Below are 20,379 nucleotides of genomic sequence, written 5' to 3'. Positions count from 1 at the left end.
ACCTTAATTAAAAAAAAAATTGTTGTTAAAATTAAAATTATTGGATTTCACTTCCTTAATTGGTTGCCGACATTGTGCTACGATGTGCGACGTTAGAGGGTGTAATGCGTTTAGAAGAAATCCTCACCCACCACCCAAAACCAAACACGTGTCCACACTATTCAAAACGTTGACCCTACCTTCCATTTGGATACATTCATACACTCACATGTGCCTCTTCAACCTTGGCCACCTCACAACTCAACACGTGTACTCTTCTTTCGATTCCATGCACCCCTCCTCACGCTCGCTTCATGTACACCACTGTTGCACCCGTTGAACTCAACCCCCAAGAAAATTCAACACGCGCTACTATTTATATTTTTTAACCCATTTTTCTATAAATAAATGCCACGACTTGTAATTTTTTAAAACATAGTTATATTTTAATGATGACGTGTACCACCACAAACTTGTACCAGGTTGTAAGGGTCCCACTTGTTTTTCAACCTTTTTCACTGGCATTAATCATTGAACTAAAACTTTGATTCGAGTGAAAATATTTAAGCTGTACAAAATACTATTACGAAAACAGTTTCATCACAATTAATTTCATAAAGAAAGCATTATTTATTATTTTTCGTTAAATAGTAAAGATTAGAAGTTTTAAACAATTTACCAATGAAGTAATATTACAATATGTATTTAAGAAAAAGTATAGTAAAATATATACTTAATATTTTGGAATTAGTTTATATGGTTAACTAAATGACTTTGAATTGACGGAAGGAGAATTGAAAGTCAGAAATTGTAAGCGTTATTGTCCGCAATAGATGCGTAAACAGAGAAAAGGGTTAAAAATAACAAGTGGGGCCCTCACGGTGGTGTAGGATAATAAGTTTGAGGTAGTTCGCACTCTATCTTTTCCTGCTTTCCATGCCACAATCATGAAACAGGTAATGATGATGATCTGAGGAACCGTGTTTGTCTCGTGTCTCATCCATGAAGAGAAGAAGAAGACGAAGACGAATAAGAGATTCAAAATCTGAAGAGAATCACGATTTTTCGTGATGGGTCTGTCCAAGGAGAATCTGAAAGGTCTCATACTGGCTTTGGTGTCAAGTGGGTTCATTGGGGCAAGTTTCATCATTAAGAAGCAAGGTCTCAGAAGAGCTGCAGCTGCTTCTGGTGTCAGGGCTGGTGAGGGAATTTCTCATTTTTTTTTTCTGTAACAATTAGAATTTCTATTTGGAAGCTTGTGTTTGGTTATGCATGATTTTGTTTTCTCTGTCATTTTGTAGGTTTTGGTGGGTATTATTATCTCTTGGAGCCACTCTGGTGGGTGGGAATGATCACAAGTAAGCTTTCAGTGTTGTTTTAATTTTGGTTTTTAATGCTTAAAGCTTTGTTTTTTAACATGGCGGGACGGGGGTGCTAGAATCTAGATTTTCTTGTACCTTAATGGGTTTTGTCTTGTATTAATAATTGGTTTGCTTTTATCAATTAATTGTCTGGAGTTAATTGGATTTTATTTTTAATGAAATTTTTGAATCTGGTAAGTTACGATAACTTGTTTTACATTGTATAGTGGAACCTGGATTTCATGTTTTACATGCTTTATTGTTAGCTAGATGTAAATATTTGTTTGTCTTGGTCATTTTTTTATTTATCTGATTTCTTGCAGAATCTGTTTCTGTATGGTTTATTGTACAGTGATTGTAGGAGAGGTTGCAAATTTTGTTGCATATGCGTTTGCCCCGGCGGTTCTAGTTACCCCTCTTGGCGCATTAAGTATTATTGTGAGGTATTCCCCTTTGTTTTCTTTCTCAACTGGGAGTTAAGGAGATTTTAACTTCTATCATTGGCAACATGGTTGCTTCTTCAATGATCTTTGCATGGTATTCTCCAGTGCTGTGTTGGCTGACATTATTCTGAAAGAGAAGCTACACCATCTTGGGATATTGGGCTGTGTAATGTGCATTGCTGGTAGTATCATTATTGTTATTCATGCCCCTAGGGAATCACCCATTAATTCAGTTCTGCAAATATGGGATATGGCTACTCAACCTGGTTAGAATGCACTTTCTTTTTTTAATAATGTTATTCATATTAGCTCCTTGATTACGAAGGTCTTCTCCGTGCTTGCAGCTTTTCTGGCATATGTGGGCTCAGTAATAGTATTGGTTTTCATTCTGGTCTTCCATTTTGCACCAAAATGTGGGCATACAAATGTGCTAGTTTTTACTGGCATTTGTTCGTTGATGGGTTCCCTCTCTGTAAGTAAATTCAATGTTTTCTCTCCTGCTAGGTTTTATGTTTCATGATTGATCTACACTTCATAGTATAGAGTCCGAGGAACACGATTTCATGCATATTCACTACCGTGTTCTAATAATGAATTTCATAAATAGACTTTCTGCTTCCATATGATTTTTTATATATTTTTTACTTGCATAATTATTTCTATAATCGCGGTTGAAGATATTTACTGAAAACTTTATGCGTTGTATAACACTACAATAATACTGAGGCTGATCTACATTGGATTGCTATAATTTTGCAGGTGATGAGTGTTAAGGCCCTCGGGACTTCTTTGAAGTTAACTTTTGAAGGGAAAAATCAGTTGATCTACCCAGAGACATGGTTTTTTATGTTAGTTGTGGCTATATGTGTCATCATGCAAATGAATTATCTTAATAAGGTTTGTTACTTAATGTCTCAAAATTGTCATGCTGGCCTTGTCGTACACATATTTTTATCAATAACCTGTTGGTGGTAGTTCAAACCTTTGATAAATTCTTAAGCTGGAATATAATACCTTCTCGTTGTAATATGTTAATATATGAGGAAAAGTGATCTCTTCTCTATTTTTTGTGTTGCATCTATGATGTCTTGATCCATATGTATTCCACAAGAACGGCTCCTTTCTCGAAGGGGTGGGTAAAAGAAAGATTTATTAAGTGTTAAATTTATTATTTGAAAAGATAAAACATATTATAGATTGATTATTACTTTGACAAAGACAAAGTGATTTTCATTCACAAAATATTTTCTAGCTTTTGTCATTATTTTCTTAGCTTCCACAAACAGCGGACTAACTAGTTTACTAAATCTCTTGAAGGATTTCACATTAATGATATTTGTAACAAGCTTGTCTCATGATTTATATGTCTATGATTTGATATGTTACATAAATTATTTAATTACAATCAATAAGGATATATGATATGATTTGATAGGGAAATATCTTACCAATTATTTTTCTATTATTTTCGTTCCTTTTTTGTTTATAATTAAAAAGAATATTTATGTGTATACATGATACAAGGAATTCATTATATTCCTTCTGGGAATCCTTCTTCTCAACATGGTACCAGGTGTGAGGTACCAGGTATGAGGTACCATCCTCCGTGACCTATTTTGTCACTAATCCTTTCAACAGAAAACATGGGGAAACATTACTATGGAGGAGGATATCATTGGGCCTAAGTTTCAAAAATGAAGAATGCAGCGAAGTTGTATTTTGTTTTTATATATGAAGGAAAACGCCTTACAAACTATATATAGGGGTATGGTAGTCGCAAGGATGTGAAATTAGGCTCATGAACATGGTTCTGAGAGATTATGGAAGAATAAATAAACATGTTGCACAGGAGGCAGAAGAGGGGAGGAATGAAACATGGGGGTGTGGTTGAAGGAGAGAGAGAAAGAATAGCAGAAAATTTCAAGTGGCAAGAGGATAGAGGGTGGAGAGTGGGAAGGATTATATGACGCGTGTTGGAATTGAATGGTATCAATATTAGGTAGCCTGGGTGAGGAAGCTGGTTCTTCCTCAGGAAAGGGGTTCTCTAATTTCTGCTATTTGCTTGTTTTCTATTGTTTCATCTTGTAAGGAGGTAGTCTTCAGCCATTACCTAGCTTTATTTTTCATTTTCTTGGGTTAGGTTTATATATCTGATATAGCAGTAATGGAATATCAATATTAGTTTATATCTAGTGTTTCTGAAAGAAAGTTGGATTGTTGGAGTGAGAACTACAAGTTGGTTAAATGAATCAAAAGGCAGCAAAATAAAGCATCATAAATATTGATTCATGTCTATGGAAAATATTGATTGATGTCTATGGACAAATCATTGACCTCTCAATCATTTTTATTGGTTTCATATGTAGTAGTATAGTTTTTCTTGGTGTCTTGCGGTTAAGGATAAAGTTATTGTAATAACTATTAGGGATAGTGTGACAGAAACTTGCCTATGTTGGTTTGCTCTTGTGTCATCAGACTTATAGAAGATCCAAAGTGAAAATAGTTAAGAGAAGTGTATTAAAAACCAATAAGAAAATTATTCTTCTAAAAGATTGTACTGAAAACTTAGTTTTTAATAGAGCCTAGAGACGTTGATTGATTCATGTAATGTAACTAATGGTATGAGGCTTCACTACCATTTTAGGCATCAATTCCAATAGACACGAGGTTTCAAATTTTAGAAAAGGTCAGGAATTAGGCATCTATTTTATTATGGATCTCTTCTGAGTTCTGAGTTTTAGTATTGAATACTATATGATTTCATATACAAAAGAGATGGATACAGAAGAACATTAGGCTGATTAAGGCGGCTTTGTTTCTGTATTTTTACTTTTGTTAGCTTCTTAATCAGTTTGACTGAGCTGTTTCTTGATGTAATGATACGATCTTTTAGAAGTTAGAAATGAAACAAATATTTAACTGTTGAAAATCTGGCATTCACTTTATTAAACTACTGGTATTGAGAACTCCTTCCAGTGACATAGTGATCAATTACATATTTTACATTTTCTATTCTCATTTCTTAATTAAATTTATTTCAAAATGATGTCCAGCTAAACTTCAATTGAAAAAGAAAGCAATTACAGATAATTCAAATTTGCTCTGTGCATTGTATATGAAGTTCTTAATTTGAAAATATGAATCGACTATATGCATCACTGACATGATTGTAATGTTCCAGGCTCTTGACACCTTCAACACAGCAGTTGTATCTCCTATATACTATGTCATGTTCACAACACTTACAATACTAGCCAGTGTAATAATGTTTAAGGTATAATCAACTAGTTTTGGCTTTTAATGCTGAATGCAGTATAAGATGATTCCGTTGTCTATGAATTGTACAAGAACCTATTTACATTCAAAAGTAATGCTTACAGGATTGGGACGGCCAAAGTGGTGGAACTATAGTATCAGAAATTTGTGGCTTCATCGTTGTGCTCTCTGGAACAGTATTGTTGCATACAACCAAGGACTTTGAGAGATGCCCTTCTTTTAGAGGTGTGTGGTAAATTTGATCACACAGCTGAATTCTGCTGCCACTAGACTAACCAGATGAATGATAATCTTTCATATTTGCATTTGTGTTGAAACAATTGCAGGTGCTGGCCCTTCCTCGCCTACGCTCTCTACCCGGCTTTATACTGGAAATGCAGACTTTTTACTTAAGCAAGATGAGGAAAGTGGATCACTTGACAGTAATTTATGCTCAAGAAGGCAAGAATCCTATTAGATTGTTAAAGATCTTAATTCATTTAGGTGTAGGGTGAAGGGTGAAGGGTGAAGGGTGAAGGGTGAAGGGTGAAGAATCTGAATGAGAAGAACATCAGGTACCAATGAAAGCATAGAATGATGGGGGATTTGTGAAGCCATTCTTTTATCCTCATAGATTTTAGTTTTGTGAAGCCTTGCAGGGTACATAATGTACATCTTGTGTCATGAATGGTTTGGTTTTGTTCACTTCTTCCAAGTTACTAATCTGCTACAAGTAGTCATTAGATTCATATCAGTAGTTTATGTGAGACTCTCTTTACACGAACCAAGAAAGTGAGTGGGGATAGAGATAGGTTGTGAAAATCTATGTATGGAGATTTTTTATTTGATTTATTTATTTTGTATGACAATTTGGCTTACACTCTGGTTGTTATTTGTGGCTTGTAAGTAAAGAAAATGTACAGGGAGCTAAACATTTTTCTTCAGAATTGTAGTTTGTCATGAACAAACATGAACATGTTTGTGAAAACTCTCAACTCAATCTTTTACTTGCATAAGTGGAGTGTTAATAACACATTCTTCATAACCAGCACTTATTAATCCAAATTTTCGATCCAAAAAAGAATTTTCAGGAAATAGTGTTTCTAACATTTTTATTAAGGTTTAAACTTGTTCGAAGAAGCCAAGAAGTGAAGCTCACCTTGCAATTTCCCAAGTCGACTCTTTAGTCCTTGTCTTGTGCGTGTAAAATAAATAATTATGATAATAAACATTATCTTTTCTAGAAGGTAAACGCAAAACCTTAATGTACATCTTTAAAAGAAAAATCTAGATCGAAGAAAAAAAGAATTAATAATAACAATAATAGATGAAGTAGTGAAGTTGGATTCATGCGTTAATGTGTGAAGAGGTTTGAAATTGTAGCAAGTGGGCTGTTTTCTGGACCCACAAGACACGTGTCTGACAATATCCAGACTTCGTTCTTAAGTTTTCAAGACGCGACAATAAAAAATACATTATTGTAGAATGCATGTATAACAATTGGTTTAATTAAAAGAAATATTTATTATTAATATTATAATAAATAATAATAATAATATATTTATGCGAGTAACATAGTACTATCAAGGAGGCGGTGTTCGCGTGAAATCTAAATGGTCTGGTCTGAGTTTATCTGAAGAGGGAGCGAGTTTTTGGAAGTCAAATAGAGTGAGTTGAATTGGGTTGGACTCGGTGGTCGTTGAATTCGATGGCGAAGATTGAAGCGAAGCTAGGGATGATCATGGATTCGGTGGGTCAGTTCTTCTCCGGCAAAGACCATCTACCCTATTGCGATTCTGACATCGTCTCTGTATGTATTTCTTAGGGTTTCCATTCCGAATCTCAAACTTGTTCATCAATTATTCATTCAATTTGTTACCGATCACACATGTATATGTTTCTGTGTGTTGAGTGTTTGAGATTGCATGCATTTGCAGGGGTGTGAAAAGGAGGTATTGGAGGCAGAGAAACTATCTTCTGATGAACAGATGCAAGATTGTCTATTGCGTTTATCATGGGCTCTTGTGCACTCCAAACATCCCCAAGATGTGCACCGTGGGATAGCCATGCTTGAAGGTATGCAATGCAATTATAAACCTATGTATGTATGTATTGATTGATAGTAAATAACATGTATGTATCTATGTATTTATGCACGTGTGTGTACATGGAAACGGCAGCATCTTTGCCTTCTACAAAGGAGCCATTGCAGCAAAGGGAGAAGCTTTATCTTCTGGCTGTTGGATACTTTAGAAATGGTGACTATTCAAGGAGTAGGGATCTTGTTGACAGGTGCCTCACGGTATGTGTCTGTCCATCCATTTATTTATGTTTGTCTCTGTGTTATTTTGGATTTGGCCTCTCTAAAGCAAGTATGAATAAAGTAAGGAATCTAAATCTTCACATTTTAATCTCCTCTGTAATTTCTTATGCATCAGTTTCACATATCTTTGCACATATTAGAGGAGTTAAATTATAATTATTCAGCATAATGATTTAACCTTTTTTTGTGTGGAGAACAAGTGTCACTGGCCTGGGAGAGAGGTTGTGTGTCGTTTTACATCTGAAGGAGGTTGTTTTTGGCTTGTGTCCGTAGCATAACACCTAACCATGTTTTCTAATATTGTTTTACCACTTGCAATTTTTAAGTTTTGGGTGTTTTTTGCCATCTCTCTCCAAATCCAACAACAGATTCCAAGCAAGGACAAAGCGCATCATCAAATTTTTTTATATATGATATGACTGATGATGATGCAGCACATGTTTGCATCTATATAGTTTAATGTGACATCGTGATAATTTGTTGTGTTTTCTCCTTAGATTGCACCCGACTGGAGGCAGGCAGTGACACTGAAGAAGGCAATCGAGGATAAGATCACAAAAGGTCACCCTCAATCGTTCATGATTTACTTAATAATTTTGTGCTGCATTTTTTTTTTTTCAATGCAAGAGGAAATCAGATTGATCTTGACACTGATGAAACCATGACACTTTTTTTTTTTTTTTCTCATTGCAGATGGTGTAATTGGCTTAGGCATTGCTGCTACTGCTGTGGGACTTATAGCAGGTGGGATTGCAGCAGCTGTGTCTAGAAAAAAGTGACAGAATACTTTCTCTCAAACACATAATCTGATATGTAAGAGGCAAACATATATCATACTGGGAATTTGCTGCATCTTACTACTTTTATGAAAAAGAACATGTGAACAATAATGTGTACAAAGCGGTGGATATGATATCTAAGTGCTAGATGAGATTTTGAGAGATTTATTGCATGTTTTGGCATTGAAAAAATATTGTCATGGTTATAATTTACTCTTTTTTTTATATGTTTTCGTTTCTGTCCATACCCTCTCCCTTATAATGCAGTCCTGCACGTTGAATCATTCTTTAGATAATGTATATCCATAATTTGATGTTCCTTGTTGAAGGCTTCACTCATTCAACTAGATAAAGAATGACCAGAATGAAAGCAAGTTTTGTGCAACAATTCGATCTAAAGTTAGTTAGCTAAGTCAACATTAGTGAATACTTTGCTAAAATTGATTATAAATATAGTTCTAAGGGCATTCAGGATAGATAAGGCGTGTTTGACCATCTTTTCAATTTTTTTTAATGCATTTTGTCTTCAAAGTATTGCTTTATTTTTTTTTGTCTCTGAAAAATTGTTTTGATCTTTTGTAAAATTTATTTTTATGGTTTTAATTTTTTTTTTGTCTATAAAATGTTCGTCATTTTGTTTTTAATCTGTGTTTATTTAAATTTGTTCCAAAAAAAAAAAAAACAATCGACAGGTCTAAAAGCAAATGTTTTACAAATTTTTTGAACAAGAACAAGAATGCAATGTTATAAGGACTAAAATAAAATAATATGAAAGTGGTAAGAACCAAAAAGAGGATATTTTACAGGATTAAAAACATTTTAATTTTCTTAGTTTTTAAAATTATTCCACAATAGTTTCTTGGAAATTATTTTTTAAACAATTAAGAATAAATGTATCATGTATCTATTTATAGTTTCGAATATTGCTTTGAATGGGCAAGTATTTTGAAATGCAAAAAGTTAAAATTAGCTAGAAAAAATATTTTCATCTTCTGAATTTATCATGTTTTAGCTTTCCTTTTATAATATTGTTACATCTTTGGTCTAATAGTCTAAGTCTACTATTTAAGTTATTTTCAACACTATCCCATTATTTTTTAAAGTTTTAATTAGGTTGCATTTTACAAAAACGAAATAACCTAGTCGATTTTATCGAACATGATTAAAAAGGTGAAACAAATGTATTATTGATATGTTAATGTAGGTTGGTGATGTGTTACATGATTAAAAGGACACATCAACAAGATAATTAGACTAAATTATTACATTTTTTTTAAAAAAAAGTGACCTAATTGATAATTTTAAAAACAAAGAAACAAAATACAGTATGAAGTATTTATTTATTTTCTGAAATATATACAAAATTTAACCAACGTTTTCTTATAATTTTTTTCTTTAATATTTTGATTTTATTAATGTGATCATCGTTGTGTCGTGTTTTTTGTTTTAGATGGAAAATTTTGTATGCAGTTAATTTTCTTGATACAAGGTTACCTAATTTTCTTATTATAAAAATTGTAGGATAAGTCTTGCACCACCTTTTACTGAATGGACATAATTCAATAGTGTCTGGAGAAAAACTTGTAACTCAAACAAAATAAACTATATGGGAGAAACTTATGGGCAACTTCCTATCCGGACAAGGTAATTCAATGAAGGAAGATTCCCAGCAACTTCCTCCTCACAGGAAACAACTATTTCATATTTGGTTGTGTTTAATTATAAAGAGTTTCATTCTTAAGTGAAATAATAAATAAAAATAAGCATTAGTCTATGCTTTTACTTAATTTTGATAGGCCATGGTATTCTTTGTTTTCTATTCAGCACCAAAATCAGGTAACTAAGAATTGGCTTGATCTTTGTTTTTTTCCTCACTTGTCGAACAAAACTTCTTAAACTGATTTTTCTCCAAGGTTGAGGAGAGAATTAAAAAATATGAGGTTTAAACGGTGGGGTTCCATTTGTTGTATTACATGAAGAGATATTAGGTTACACGCAGGCATCAATTTCTTCCTTCAGAACAAATTCAAATGCTTTGTTTTGCCATGCAAGGGGTGATGGTGGAGAGTCCCATGCTAATGGAGATGATGGAGGAGAGCTCCACTGCATCGAATAGTCCAACCAATCAGAAAAATCAGACATTGGCAATTCTACTGGTTCCGGGTAGCATCGAGGGGATTCAGGAACCTAAAGATAACAGTAAAGTGTAATCAAACAAATGCGTAAATTTATATAAACTTCTAGTGATAGATTACTAACTGCTGTGTGTGTGTGTGTGACAGTGAAGTAGTTCTCAAAGTATCCTTTCAGCTTATCTATGTAACCAAAACAGACCTAAAAGTAAAATGGGTGAAAGAAAGATAGTCATACCTTTATCTGCTCTAGAATAAACATGGAATCTGCAGACATAAAATTCGGTTAGGAAATTTATAAATATAATCTCATGACAATAATAACCATCAATATGATAGACTGGGAGGGGCATCCAAATTTAATTCACCAAAAGTTTGAGTAGGAATCTATTCGGATATATCTTAAGGGAACTCAATTTACAAGAAATATTTTTTGTCAAAAGTTCCTCGTGCCAACCCTATCTTCATTGTATTTCTCATAGTGTATGGGTTGAAAGTTGCAGAACATGGCAAAAAGCCGATAATTTGCTATATCATACAGTGGATAGTAGGCATACAGTGGAAATCACATAATAGTCTAAATATACGTTTAAAAAGTTACGTTGTTACGCAAATAAAATACATAAAAACTGGGGCATAATGTGAACTTGAAAGTTCAATTGGTGGAGGCTCGTCAGAGATGACAAGAGGATGCAAAACACATGCTGCAACTTTAATAACGACAATGGTCACAATAGACGAAGGAACTGCAGATCTGAGAAATTCCACTATGTAGTGCCAAAGGGCTTCTATGGTGGCCATTCAACTATTCTGGTATTCTCTAATACAAGAGAGCTAGAAAATATTTACTTCACTTAAGAACGTACTGATGCCAATATATCGCACATACAATCTCATCCTAAAACTCAAGACAACAGTTTACTTGTAAGTTTAAAGTTAAAACCAAAGACATTGATGTAGTTGATATCAAAATTAGAAGGTAACTGAAAATAAAAAGTAAAAAATTCTGAATTCTAAAAGGACAACATACATTCACCCATTGAATGCTGAAGTAAAATCAAGGTATGAAGGATTACCATCTTTTGGAAGAACTGTCTCCAGATCGAAATTTCTCATTGCAGCTTTTTGAGCCTCAATGCATTTCTTGTGATCATGCAAAAACATTTCCTCCTTTACATTAATATCTTCCTTATGTAAATTATTTTTCTTAATTGAGGTTTCAGGGTGAAATGATGCTTTGTTTGTTATATCATTTAAAGCTTTTCGGCTTGCAATCCCTGAACCACCTTTCTTTCCACCTGTCTTAGAATTCTTCGAGTTGACAATCTCTACCCAAGCAAACAAAGAATAAACAAAACCAATATAGTAAGAGAAGAGTGTAATAAAAGATAAATGTTTCACCAATAATGTTACAGAATGTAAAGACAAATTCTAAACTAGTTGATTCGTTGAAAACTTTTTCATCAGTAATCAAGTAATAATGACAATCAATAGAATCCACTCTACTTGTTGGGAATTGTTGTTACAAGCAACATAAAAGGCTTACTTTTGGAATGAATTCCCAAGTTTTCATCTTTGATCATCAAGTTTCCAGGAGCAACAAATTTAGCCATTACCCTGATTCACCTCTTTTAGAAAGCAAAGACTTTGTTACTGGACACTGCAACACAAACTTAAAAAATAAAGTTCATAAAGTATGAACGCATGAGAGTGAACAATGCAATATCGCACATAAGGAGTAAAGAATTAGCCATAAGAATCTAAAAGGAATGAGTTGTGAAAATCTCTTTTAATTGAATAGGGTAAGAAAGTCTTTTGACTCAAGCAAGCACTGACTAGTTAGATCGATGTCACCAACATCAAATTCGAATAACTTTTTCAAATGAAACCAGGGATAAAATATCAGTAGCAGTAGCAGAGATTTGCATAACGTAGGAAGATTGCCCCAATGGTTACAGATTGACCTATATACAAATTTCAAATTGAAATAAGTGCAGGGGTTCTTTGGTGAAATGAGAACAAAACAAGAATTCGAAAAAAGAGATGTTGAATAAACCATATTTCCTGAGAATGACTTTTAGTCAAATTTCCCACCAAAACATTCCAATGGAGGAGGCAGAAATCTGACTTTTCTGAGTTTAAAAGAAAAAAAAAGTATTAAAAAATACCATATTACTCTTACTAAATCATTTAATGTGGTGAAAAAAAAAATAACGATTTTAGTATAAATAATACATCACTCCCAAGGAACATAATACCTATACCACTGCTAATACTTTCTTTCCCATAGTCAACACCATAAGGTTTCTAGGTTTACTTGTATGGTTTGAAATTCCATGTATGAATCAAGTACACTAACTCAAGCAACATAAATTCAAATTCAAAATCATTAAAGAACTTGAATACAAAAACATTAAAGAAATTAAAGAAATTAAATTCAAAATATAAAGAAGGAGAGCGGAAGCGATAGCACTAGCCCAAAATCGCAGGAAGAATGGTGAATGAGATCCTGCGGCATCAATTGCGAATAAATTTGAGAAACCAGCGACCAAAAGCAAAAGCGACAATTAGTGAGATCGATAGCAACACCAAAAGCCACAAATTAAAAGCAACGAACGCGATGATGCAATCGAAGTGAAAAACGCAGTAATGAAAAGTGATCAATATTTGCAATTAGGTTTACTAATTATTCAGTTAAATGAAGAAAAATAAATAAAAATATGTAACACAACAGTACCTGAGAGAATGGAGAGGAAGAAGAAGAAAAGCAACCTCACCTATTGTTTTTGAAGTTCTTGTTAGAGCGCGCTACAGTATATATATATATATATATATATTGTGTAACTAGTATTGTGTAGTGGAAAAATTAAATACACTTTTAAAATATTTATTTGTCTAATTTCACGTTATAATGATAAAAAATTATTTACATAGACAAATTACACTTTCACAACTAAATGCTTTATCTTCTACCGAAATATGAATTATGAATTTAATAAAATAAAAAAACCGCCAAATTATTTTCTTCTACAAACATCATAATTTTAGTTAACTCTATGAAGGGCACTAAGGTAGTTTCACATACCAAAAACCCTTCCTGGTTAAGCCAATGTTGAAGAACAAGTTCAGACGGAGAGACAAAGATGTTGAGAAGCTTCTCTTCTGCACTGCGGGGATGTTCTAGAAAGTTCCAAACCCCACTCTCTTGCAAGAAGCTGTACACGAGCGAAGGCGAGGGTGCACGTGCGAGGCTTCCGAAGCTTCTGGTGGTTCAGCCGCGCGTGCGGCCGGAGAAGCTGTTGCAGGCGAAGCTGAACGAAGCTCTGTGCCTGGCAAACTCCCTCGAGGACCAGCGCGATGGCTATTTCCACACCGATTTCTTCGACAAGCCGTTGCCACCTCACGTGCTCGTTCAGAACCGCGTCCCACGCGCCGACTCCTATTTCGGCCACGGAACGGTCGATAACATCAAGTGTCACGTGAATGCTGCTGCGGAGTCTAAGGTTGTCTTGTCTGTTTCGTGTGACTGTTATTCGATCTCAAAATACTGTGAAGTGTGTAACTCGTGTGTTACAGGATGAGGTGGATGCAGTTTTTGTAAATGCGATACTGTCTGGGATTCAGCAACGGAATCTTGAGGTAAGTATGTATTGCTTGGTTTGACGTGATTTTGTAGGCATTTTGTTGCATTGAAATGGTGATTGAGGTTTTCGTATATGGCAGAGAGCTTGGGGGAAACCCGTGCTGGACCGTGTGGGACTTATCATTGAGATTTTCAATGCCCATGCGTTTACCAAGGAAGCGAAACTTCAGGTAGGTTATCTTTGATGTGCTCTTCTTGAGTTGAAAAGGATTGATTGTTTTGTTGCATTGTTACTGTTTGTTGTTTGGCATCTGTGAGTGCAGGCTGAACTCGCTGCTCTGTCCTACAAGAAGACCAGACTTGTTCGTGTTCGCGGCCCTGATGGTCGCTACACGTTTGGTGCTTCTGGAGAAGCTGAAGTTGTTAGCGCTCGAGGGTGAGTTTGTTTCTTTATTTTCTGCTGTAAGGAGTGCTGCCAATGCTCTCTAACACACTCGATTGTTGCTTAACATTTATTAAGAACTACAAAATGATGAGAGATGCTTATCAAATAAGAGATGAGACCTACACAAACTTGTGATTTTCAACGAATTCCAACCAATTTTATGGAGTTTGTTCGAAAGAACGTGTTACAGATATGCTCCTAGGATTTCTCGCTATGCTCTTTGAGAACGATGATATACTTTGAATTGGACCGTTTTTTTTTTTCTTCATGCATAAGTGATTATAGAAATTTGGGGCCTGGCAGAATTTTTACGTATTTCATAAGTGTGATGTTGGCTATGGACAACACTTCCTCAAATTTGGTGAAGTTGTCTGTGGTCCCTTCAGAGGGTTATCCAACAACAATAATCAGGCACAGGCACATATTACTTCAGTTAAACATGACTCATTCTTGCATATTATTATATGATGACTTGACTTTTTAAAACTTAAATTGTTCACGGGAATCTATCTTTTTCTATTTTACATGTTGTTTAGATCTCCAATTTTTTCCACTCATGCCTATTTAATTTTTTATATGCCTTGCTGTTACGAAGTATGAACAAGGTTGAAACTGAATTTAGTTTTTCTTTCCACTAATTTATGAACATATACTTGTATGCACTTGTTCACTGAATTTGTGTATCCTTTGGCCTAGTCTATTGTATTATTGTAGTAGTAAATTGATAGTTAGAGTAACATTTTCTAAATTCAATTCTTGTCAATTTCAGGAGAGGTAGTGGGGGACAAGGTTTTATGAGTGGTGCTGGAGAAACTGAACTTCAGCTTCAGCGACGAAGGTATGACTGTCATATTAATTTTTTTGCATACTATATTCTTAAGGATGTATTTCTTGTTTTCCCAGTAAATCTCATGGTTTCCTGGTGTTATTTGCATGGTTATTTTTCAATTTCTCATTGCATTACGCCATTGCAAATTGTTGCTGTATTTTCTTGATCCAAATATTTCAAAGGGGTGAATTATGTGACTTTAACCTTGCATTGAATTAAAGTTCAATTCTGCTGACCACACTCGCGCTGAGTGTCATTAGATATATAAATCACGAGTATGGAATATGATCTGTTTGTTGATGTGAAATCTAACAGTTTATATGATGATTTTATGTTGTTCATAATTGAATCACTAAAGTGTAAAATACCTTTAGAATCCTGGAGAGGAGAAATTATTTATTATCTCAAATTGAAGAGGTTCGCCGCACCCGAGCTTTGCAGCGAGCTGGTCGCAGGAGGCGTGGAGGTTCATCTGGACAAGGCTTAGCCACTGTTGCTGTTGTTGGGTATACAAATGCTGTAAGTGGTCTCGATATTTGTATTAGGTACTTATTTTAACTAGAATCATAATTTCTATACCTTTCTACATGTTTTTATCAGGGAAAATCTACATTAGTAAGTAAGTTATCAGACAGTGATCTGTATAGCGACTGTAGGTAAAATCACCTTCATACCCTTGTGCACTTAAATCGTCTAATTCTAATATAATTTTTAGCGCTATTATTTTCACTTTAAATACTTAACAGCATTACATGAATTGCAGATTGTTTGCCACAGTTGATCCAAGAGTAAGAAGTGCAGTTCTTCCTTCAGGGTAATTTGACCTGCAATTTACCATTTCTTTCTAATCTTGGCTGCAGTACCCTCCATTTTTACATTGGCCGGTCGTGTTGAATACACATGCTTCACTATCCTAAATTCTTAATTTCTTCTTTCAGAAAAAAAGTGCTTTTCAGTGACACAGTGGGATTCATATCTGACTTGCCTGTACAGGTAATTTTGAAACATGAGCAAATTGTCGTATCAGCGAAACTGTTCCCTGATTATTTTTATCAATAATATTCTTCGACATTCTTCTGTGACAATATTCTAATTTAACCTTTTCTCTCTTTTAATTTTTGTAGTTGGTGGAAGCATTTCATGCAACTCTAGAAGAAGTGGTGGAAGCAGACCTGCTTGTGGTATGATTTTTCAATTCCTTTTAGTTTCTTGAGATGAAAACAGAAGTGGTATTTTAGAGTGTTTTGCATCTCGCCTGATTTTATTTCTGATACCAGTCTCAAAATTTCACAAATTTCTTCTTTTATCCCTTAATTAAAATTGGAGAAAAATAAAAGGCAAACATTAAAAATGAACGGTAATAAAAAGCTGGTGATTGCATCGAAGATTTTCATATTATGAGTTTTTATTCTACAAATATCCTTATGGTCGATTTATGCTTGTAGTGCAGATTGTATTTTTGCCTTCATACTTCTGGCTGTTCTTTATTTTTCATGGACTGTTACTTTCTGTACAGTATGAATGAGTGTGCATTTTATAGTCATTTTTTGTCTTTATAGCAACTATTGCTCTGAAAATTACAAAAGTCAACTGTTTAGAATTTAGTATTTTATTTAGTAATTGACAGGTCAACTGTTAAATTTATTGTTCCTTGAAGCATGTTGTAGATTCGAGTGCTCCCAATCTAGATGAGCATCGAACAACAGTGTTACAAGTTCTTCGACAAATAGGAGTGTCAGAAGAGAAGCTTCAGAATATGATTGAAGTTTGGAACAAGGTGATACAAGTATATAACTCATTTACAAAATTGCAAGAAACAACTGTTGACTGTATATCTCTGAAAATGTTCAGATTGATATGGAAGAAGAATGCATGGACGTTGATGAATATCTTGATGGTGAAGATGAAGACAACTTCAAGGTAGAAGAAGATGATGTAAAATCTGAGTTATTAGCAGAAAATGAAGGCATGAAGGAGGTTGGTTTTGAGACCATGGAAGAAAAAGACTATTCTGATGGTTGGTTATATGATGATTTAGTCGATGAAGGTGACCGACAAAATGAGTCGATTGAAAAGCACAGTGATCTGGACAAAGATAACTCAATTGGACCATCTGGTCCACATGTGAAAACATCTGCTATCACAGGAGTTGGGTTGCAAGAATTGCTCGAATTGATAGATCAGAAACTTAGTGTTCTGAATAATAAGGGTGCACAGGTGGTTGAAAGAAGCATCTATGAACGAAAATGGAGGCCCCCCCAAAATCAGGAGTCTGGCATAGCAGTTGAACAGTAGATAGGACAGTCTTTCCTTGCTTCCTTGCCATGTCCAAGTTTCATCATCAAAAAGTAGTGAATTGTGATCAAGGGACACAGTATTGCCTCTACAATCCAGATGAAGTACTTCGAAGCTGCTCATGTTAATGTGGACTTCTTCTGCCGCTATCTGCCATTAATGAGCTTTCCATGGATGATAATTTAATACTTCAAAATTAAATAAAGTTGATGTAATGAGTTACATATGTTATACACTTCCTGCCAAAAAAGAAAATAGGTGCATAATTGAAGTAATAATAGCAGAATAGTGGTGTACACAAATAACTACATAGTTTCATTCATTTGTTTTAAAAGTAGATTTTATTTGAAAGGATTGTTGCACTACAATTTTGTGTACACAACAGAATCACGGATGTAAACGTCATTGCTTATCACCGTTTGGTTAGCTCGATGTCATTATTGTCTCTGCTGAAAATTCAATTATACGTATATTTGAAGCAATAATATCAGAATGATGGAACAAGAAAAAAGAAAGTGAGATATCAATAAAGTTTATTTTTTCATGAAATTAGTATATATGCTGTAAATTGTGGTGTAAAAGAGGAATTGACACTACAAAAGAACCAAAAATATAATTAAAACTCAATTATAGGATTATTTTAAGCAAAAATAACAATGATGGAATAAGGAGAAAAAAAAATGTCAAAAATGAAAATATAAAACAATTTTCCATTGCCGGGAATCGAACCCGGGTCTCCTGGGTGAAAGCCAGATATCCTAACCGCTGGACGACAATGGAATTTTGTTATAATTTTGACTATTAATTTACTTGATAGTTAAACATACAGATATTCAGGATCAAGTTATTTGACGATAAAAATCATCAATACGCTGATGCGTTCATTAAATTAATTGACATTAAAATAACCGATAATCTTAGAATTATATACAAATGAGCTAACAGCCCAACTACATACTGAGTATAATGTTAAACCGAATCTCTCCTAATTTAATGTCACAAAATTTAATACTCTAGTAGGGCTAGTAGTATATGAACACAAGTTATCAGCAGCATATCAAGACAAATTTCAACATTTAATGAAATTATCAAGCAGTATATGAACACAAAAGTAAATGAAAATATAAGAAACAGCATTTAACGTTCAACGATTTCAACAAAACAATTGAAAATACAACATGTAACAAAACAACTGAAAATACATCATGTACAGTGTATACGAAATAAAATTCATAATAGATAGATGCATGTACAGTATTAATTTCATCAATGGGTACAAAACAACGAAACAAACATAGAATATCAACACTCAAAACATCACTTCAGAAAGCACAAAATACTAATTTTAAACTATGTAAATAACCAGTAAACTATTAAAAGCAGTTAACTTCACTGGTAGCATAAGCAGACTAGTAACATATAACATATCAAAAAATTAAAAAATATTTTAACTGCACTAGATTTATAATAAACCAGCACCATGTAAGAAAACTTTAAACTTAAATGGAAGGGGCCGCGCGAACGCAGGCCCCCACTGCCACAAATTATGACGTAGGCTCTGCCACTTGAGCAGACCTTAGGCAAGCACCCTTCCTAAGTGCAATGGAAGTCACATGCCTAGGCCATAGACCTTCTTGATCATCCATTGACCCCGTCCAGGTAAGTATGTTGCTACTTCCCATATGCCTTTCTTTTATAACCCATCACTTCCACTACTTCAATACAATCTATCGATGTGGGACTATTTCTTCTCACGATAACACCCTTAACTATCGTATTACCAGCCAAAACCAAACAGCATTTTAGCAATCATATCAGAATAGCTGAAGTTTTCATTTCATTCTTCTACATCCGATGCATCAAAAAGTTTTCATTTAGCATTAATAACATGAAGAATACGAACTCAATTCAAGATTACTATTGAAGCCCGAAGAGAGACTGAGAGAAACAAGTTGGAGGAATTAAAACAGTAATCATCAGTGCATACTTATTGTGTAGTTCATTATGTTGGTAAGTAGTTATTTCCTTCTCCTCTTTCGAACTTTTATGCTGTGTAATACAAAGTGCATTGGTACAAAACTTTAGGCTGTGTAAACTATTTGGTGATATGGGCAGTGAGATCAACTCAGAAAGTGCTTCTGCTGCACACAAGAAAAGGAAGCAAGGAGGGAGAATTTGACCCTGACATGATCCTGTATGTGGAGTAAACTCTTTACACAGTTGACAGTTCTGAAATATAGAAAAAGAGACCATAATTAAACATCTTATTATTAAACGAATCCATATAGAAAAAGAGACCCTTATTTTATTTTTTTTCTCTGTAATGGAAACATCTGCAATAAGACTGTTATGAACGAAAGCACTTAGTGTCTCTTTCACCTTAGAAAGAGGGGACTTCTTTAGCCTATTTGCTGTATACACACTGTGGCTTGGTTTAAGATCATATTGCACAACATAATTATCTTCCTTTGATTTCTGACATGTTTTCCTATGGAAAAGTTTGGTGTTATTATCTGTTGTACTTGGCCAACCCATTACCCTGTGCCTAGAATATTTCTTCTGTCTCACTATTCTGAGCCTCATTTATACAATAAGAATGTAGATTGAAAATGAAGAACAACAAATCGTTTGTTTACATCAATGAATAACAAGCTTACACATTGACCAAGATATTTCGTATCAATGATTACTTACCAAATATTTTACAGAAAATTTACTATTATATACACTGAGTGATGGAGAGAGGAATCAAGTTACTGGACATATTTCATAAACAATTCTTCTGAAGTGAAATAAATTCTTATTAAATAGATCAATTCCCCGAACTTCTATATACTAAAAAATTAAAGAACGCTCCATTGCGCTTCTTTAGTGTGACATGTCATGTGAAATTAAAAATATAGACAAATTTGTACTGTTGATTACATGTCTGCAAAAGCCTGGACTATTTAAATT

The 20,379-nt window shown here is 34.2% G+C and overlaps 4 protein-coding genes and 2 non-coding genes across 10 annotated transcripts; 3 read left to right on the top strand and 3 right to left on the bottom strand.

The window, feature by feature from the left end:
- The first annotated feature begins 902 nt into the window (after positions 1-902).
- Positions 903-5,916, top strand: LOC114193406 (putative magnesium transporter NIPA6). Of its 2 annotated transcripts, none has more exons than XM_028083184.2 (9): positions 903-1,179; positions 1,281-1,337; positions 1,693-1,783; positions 1,889-2,049; positions 2,128-2,255; positions 2,543-2,680; positions 4,965-5,057; positions 5,164-5,284; positions 5,386-5,916. In XM_028083184.2, exons 1-9 carry the CDS (start codon positions 1,050-1,052, stop codon positions 5,514-5,516), a joined length of 1,050 nt encoding a protein of 349 aa, XP_027938985.1. In that variant the 5' UTR covers positions 903-1,049; the 3' UTR covers positions 5,517-5,916. The 2 variants fall into 2 exon arrangements, with proteins under 2 accessions (XP_027938985.1, XP_027938986.1); XM_028083185.2 differs by having other exon boundaries at positions 962-1,179; positions 1,664-1,783.
- A 662-nt stretch (positions 5,917-6,578) lies between these two features.
- On the top strand, positions 6,579-8,367 carry LOC114193407 (mitochondrial fission 1 protein A-like). The gene is made up of 5 exons (XM_028083186.2): positions 6,579-6,848; positions 6,976-7,114; positions 7,219-7,340; positions 7,859-7,922; positions 8,055-8,367. The coding sequence occupies exons 1-5, from the start codon at positions 6,747-6,749 to the stop codon at positions 8,138-8,140; spliced, it is 513 nt and encodes a 170-aa protein (XP_027938987.1). The 5' UTR covers positions 6,579-6,746; the 3' UTR covers positions 8,141-8,367.
- Positions 8,368-9,972: 1,605 nt separating this feature from the next.
- LOC114193791 (protein PATRONUS 2-like) lies at positions 9,973-13,376 on the bottom strand. Of its 4 annotated transcripts, none has more exons than XM_085665650.1 (5): positions 13,358-13,376; positions 11,819-11,932; positions 11,349-11,600; positions 10,511-10,539; positions 9,973-10,327 (listed from the first exon to the last, which is right to left on the bottom strand). In XM_085665650.1, the coding sequence occupies exons 2-5, from the start codon at positions 11,883-11,885 to the stop codon at positions 10,130-10,132; spliced, it is 546 nt and encodes a 181-aa protein (XP_085521776.1). In that variant the 5' UTR covers positions 11,886-11,932; positions 13,358-13,376; the 3' UTR covers positions 9,973-10,129. The 4 variants fall into 4 exon arrangements, with proteins under 4 accessions (XP_085521776.1, XP_027939528.1, XP_027939529.1 ...); XM_028083727.2 differs by lacking the exon at positions 13,358-13,376 and adding an exon at positions 13,010-13,055; XM_028083728.2 differs by lacking the exon at positions 13,358-13,376 and adding an exon at positions 13,010-13,036 and having other exon boundaries at positions 11,819-12,781.
- On the top strand, positions 13,352-17,856 carry LOC114195249 (GTP-binding protein, HflX). Its single transcript, XM_028085651.2, has 12 exons — positions 13,352-13,775; positions 13,849-13,911; positions 13,996-14,085; positions 14,179-14,291; positions 15,070-15,138; positions 15,504-15,648; positions 15,730-15,785; positions 15,893-15,943; positions 16,068-16,122; positions 16,254-16,310; positions 16,787-16,906; positions 16,981-17,856. The coding sequence occupies exons 1-12, from the start codon at positions 13,416-13,418 to the stop codon at positions 17,422-17,424; spliced, it is 1,623 nt and encodes a 540-aa protein (XP_027941452.1). The 5' UTR covers positions 13,352-13,415; the 3' UTR covers positions 17,425-17,856.
- A 276-nt stretch (positions 17,857-18,132) lies between these two features.
- TRNAE-UUC (transfer RNA glutamic acid (anticodon UUC)) lies at positions 18,133-18,204 on the bottom strand. The gene has a single exon. It is a non-coding gene; the product is annotated as a tRNA-Glu (tRNA).
- Positions 18,205-18,930: 726 nt separating this feature from the next.
- LOC114195712 (U1 spliceosomal RNA) lies at positions 18,931-19,091 on the bottom strand. The gene has a single exon (XR_003606545.1). It is a non-coding gene; the product is annotated as a U1 spliceosomal RNA (small nuclear RNA).
- Positions 19,092-20,379: the final 1,288 nt, after the last annotated feature.

The sequence above is a fragment of the Vigna unguiculata genome, chromosome 8 (assembly GCF_037176805.1).
Source record: "Vigna unguiculata cultivar grain cowpea cultivar isolate G323 ecotype 2 chromosome 8, ASM3717680v1, whole genome shotgun sequence".
Classification (NCBI taxonomy): domain Eukaryota; kingdom Viridiplantae; phylum Streptophyta; class Magnoliopsida; order Fabales; family Fabaceae; genus Vigna; species Vigna unguiculata.
This window is presented reverse-complemented; position numbering and strand designations above follow the sequence as displayed.

What these genes read in the sequence shown, in the direction of transcription:
- LOC114193406 (XM_028083184.2), top strand. Translation starts at nt 1,050, where the DNA reads ATGGGTCTGTCCAAGGAGAATCTGAAAGGTCTCATACTGGCTTTGGTG. An exon ending in GCATTAAGTATTATTGTGAG is followed by an intron (nt 1,784 to 1,888) that starts GTATTCCCCTTT and finishes GGTATTCTCCAG; the next exon opens with TGCTGTGTTGGCTGACATTA. An exon ending in CGTTGATGGGTTCCCTCTCT is followed by an intron (nt 2,256 to 2,542) that starts GTAAGTAAATTC and finishes ATAATTTTGCAG; the next exon opens with GTGATGAGTGTTAAGGCCCT.
- LOC114193407 (XM_028083186.2), top strand. Translation starts at nt 6,747, where the DNA reads ATGGCGAAGATTGAAGCGAAGCTAGGGATGATCATGGATTCGGTGGGT. An exon ending in TGGGATAGCCATGCTTGAAG is followed by an intron (nt 7,115 to 7,218) that starts GTATGCAATGCA and finishes TGGAAACGGCAG; the next exon opens with CATCTTTGCCTTCTACAAAG. An exon ending in TTGTTGACAGGTGCCTCACG is followed by an intron (nt 7,341 to 7,858) that starts GTATGTGTCTGT and finishes TTTTCTCCTTAG; the next exon opens with ATTGCACCCGACTGGAGGCA.
- LOC114193791 (XM_085665650.1), bottom strand. Translation starts at nt 11,885, where the DNA reads ATGGCTAAATTTGTTGCTCCTGGAAACTTGATGATCAAAGATGAAAAC. An exon ending in CTTGGGAATTCATTCCAAAA is followed by an intron (nt 11,601 to 11,818) that starts GTAAGCCTTTTA and finishes TTGCTTGGGTAG; the next exon opens with AGATTGTCAACTCGAAGAAT. An exon ending in GACAGTTCTTCCAAAAGATG is followed by an intron (nt 10,540 to 11,348) that starts GTAATCCTTCAT and finishes TTATGTCTGCAG; the next exon opens with ATTCCATGTTTATTCTAGAG.
- LOC114195249 (XM_028085651.2), top strand. Translation starts at nt 13,416, where the DNA reads ATGTTGAGAAGCTTCTCTTCTGCACTGCGGGGATGTTCTAGAAAGTTC. An exon ending in ATGCTGCTGCGGAGTCTAAG is followed by an intron (nt 13,776 to 13,848) that starts GTTGTCTTGTCT and finishes CGTGTGTTACAG; the next exon opens with GATGAGGTGGATGCAGTTTT. An exon ending in GAAGTTGTTAGCGCTCGAGG is followed by an intron (nt 14,292 to 15,069) that starts GTGAGTTTGTTT and finishes TGTCAATTTCAG; the next exon opens with GAGAGGTAGTGGGGGACAAG.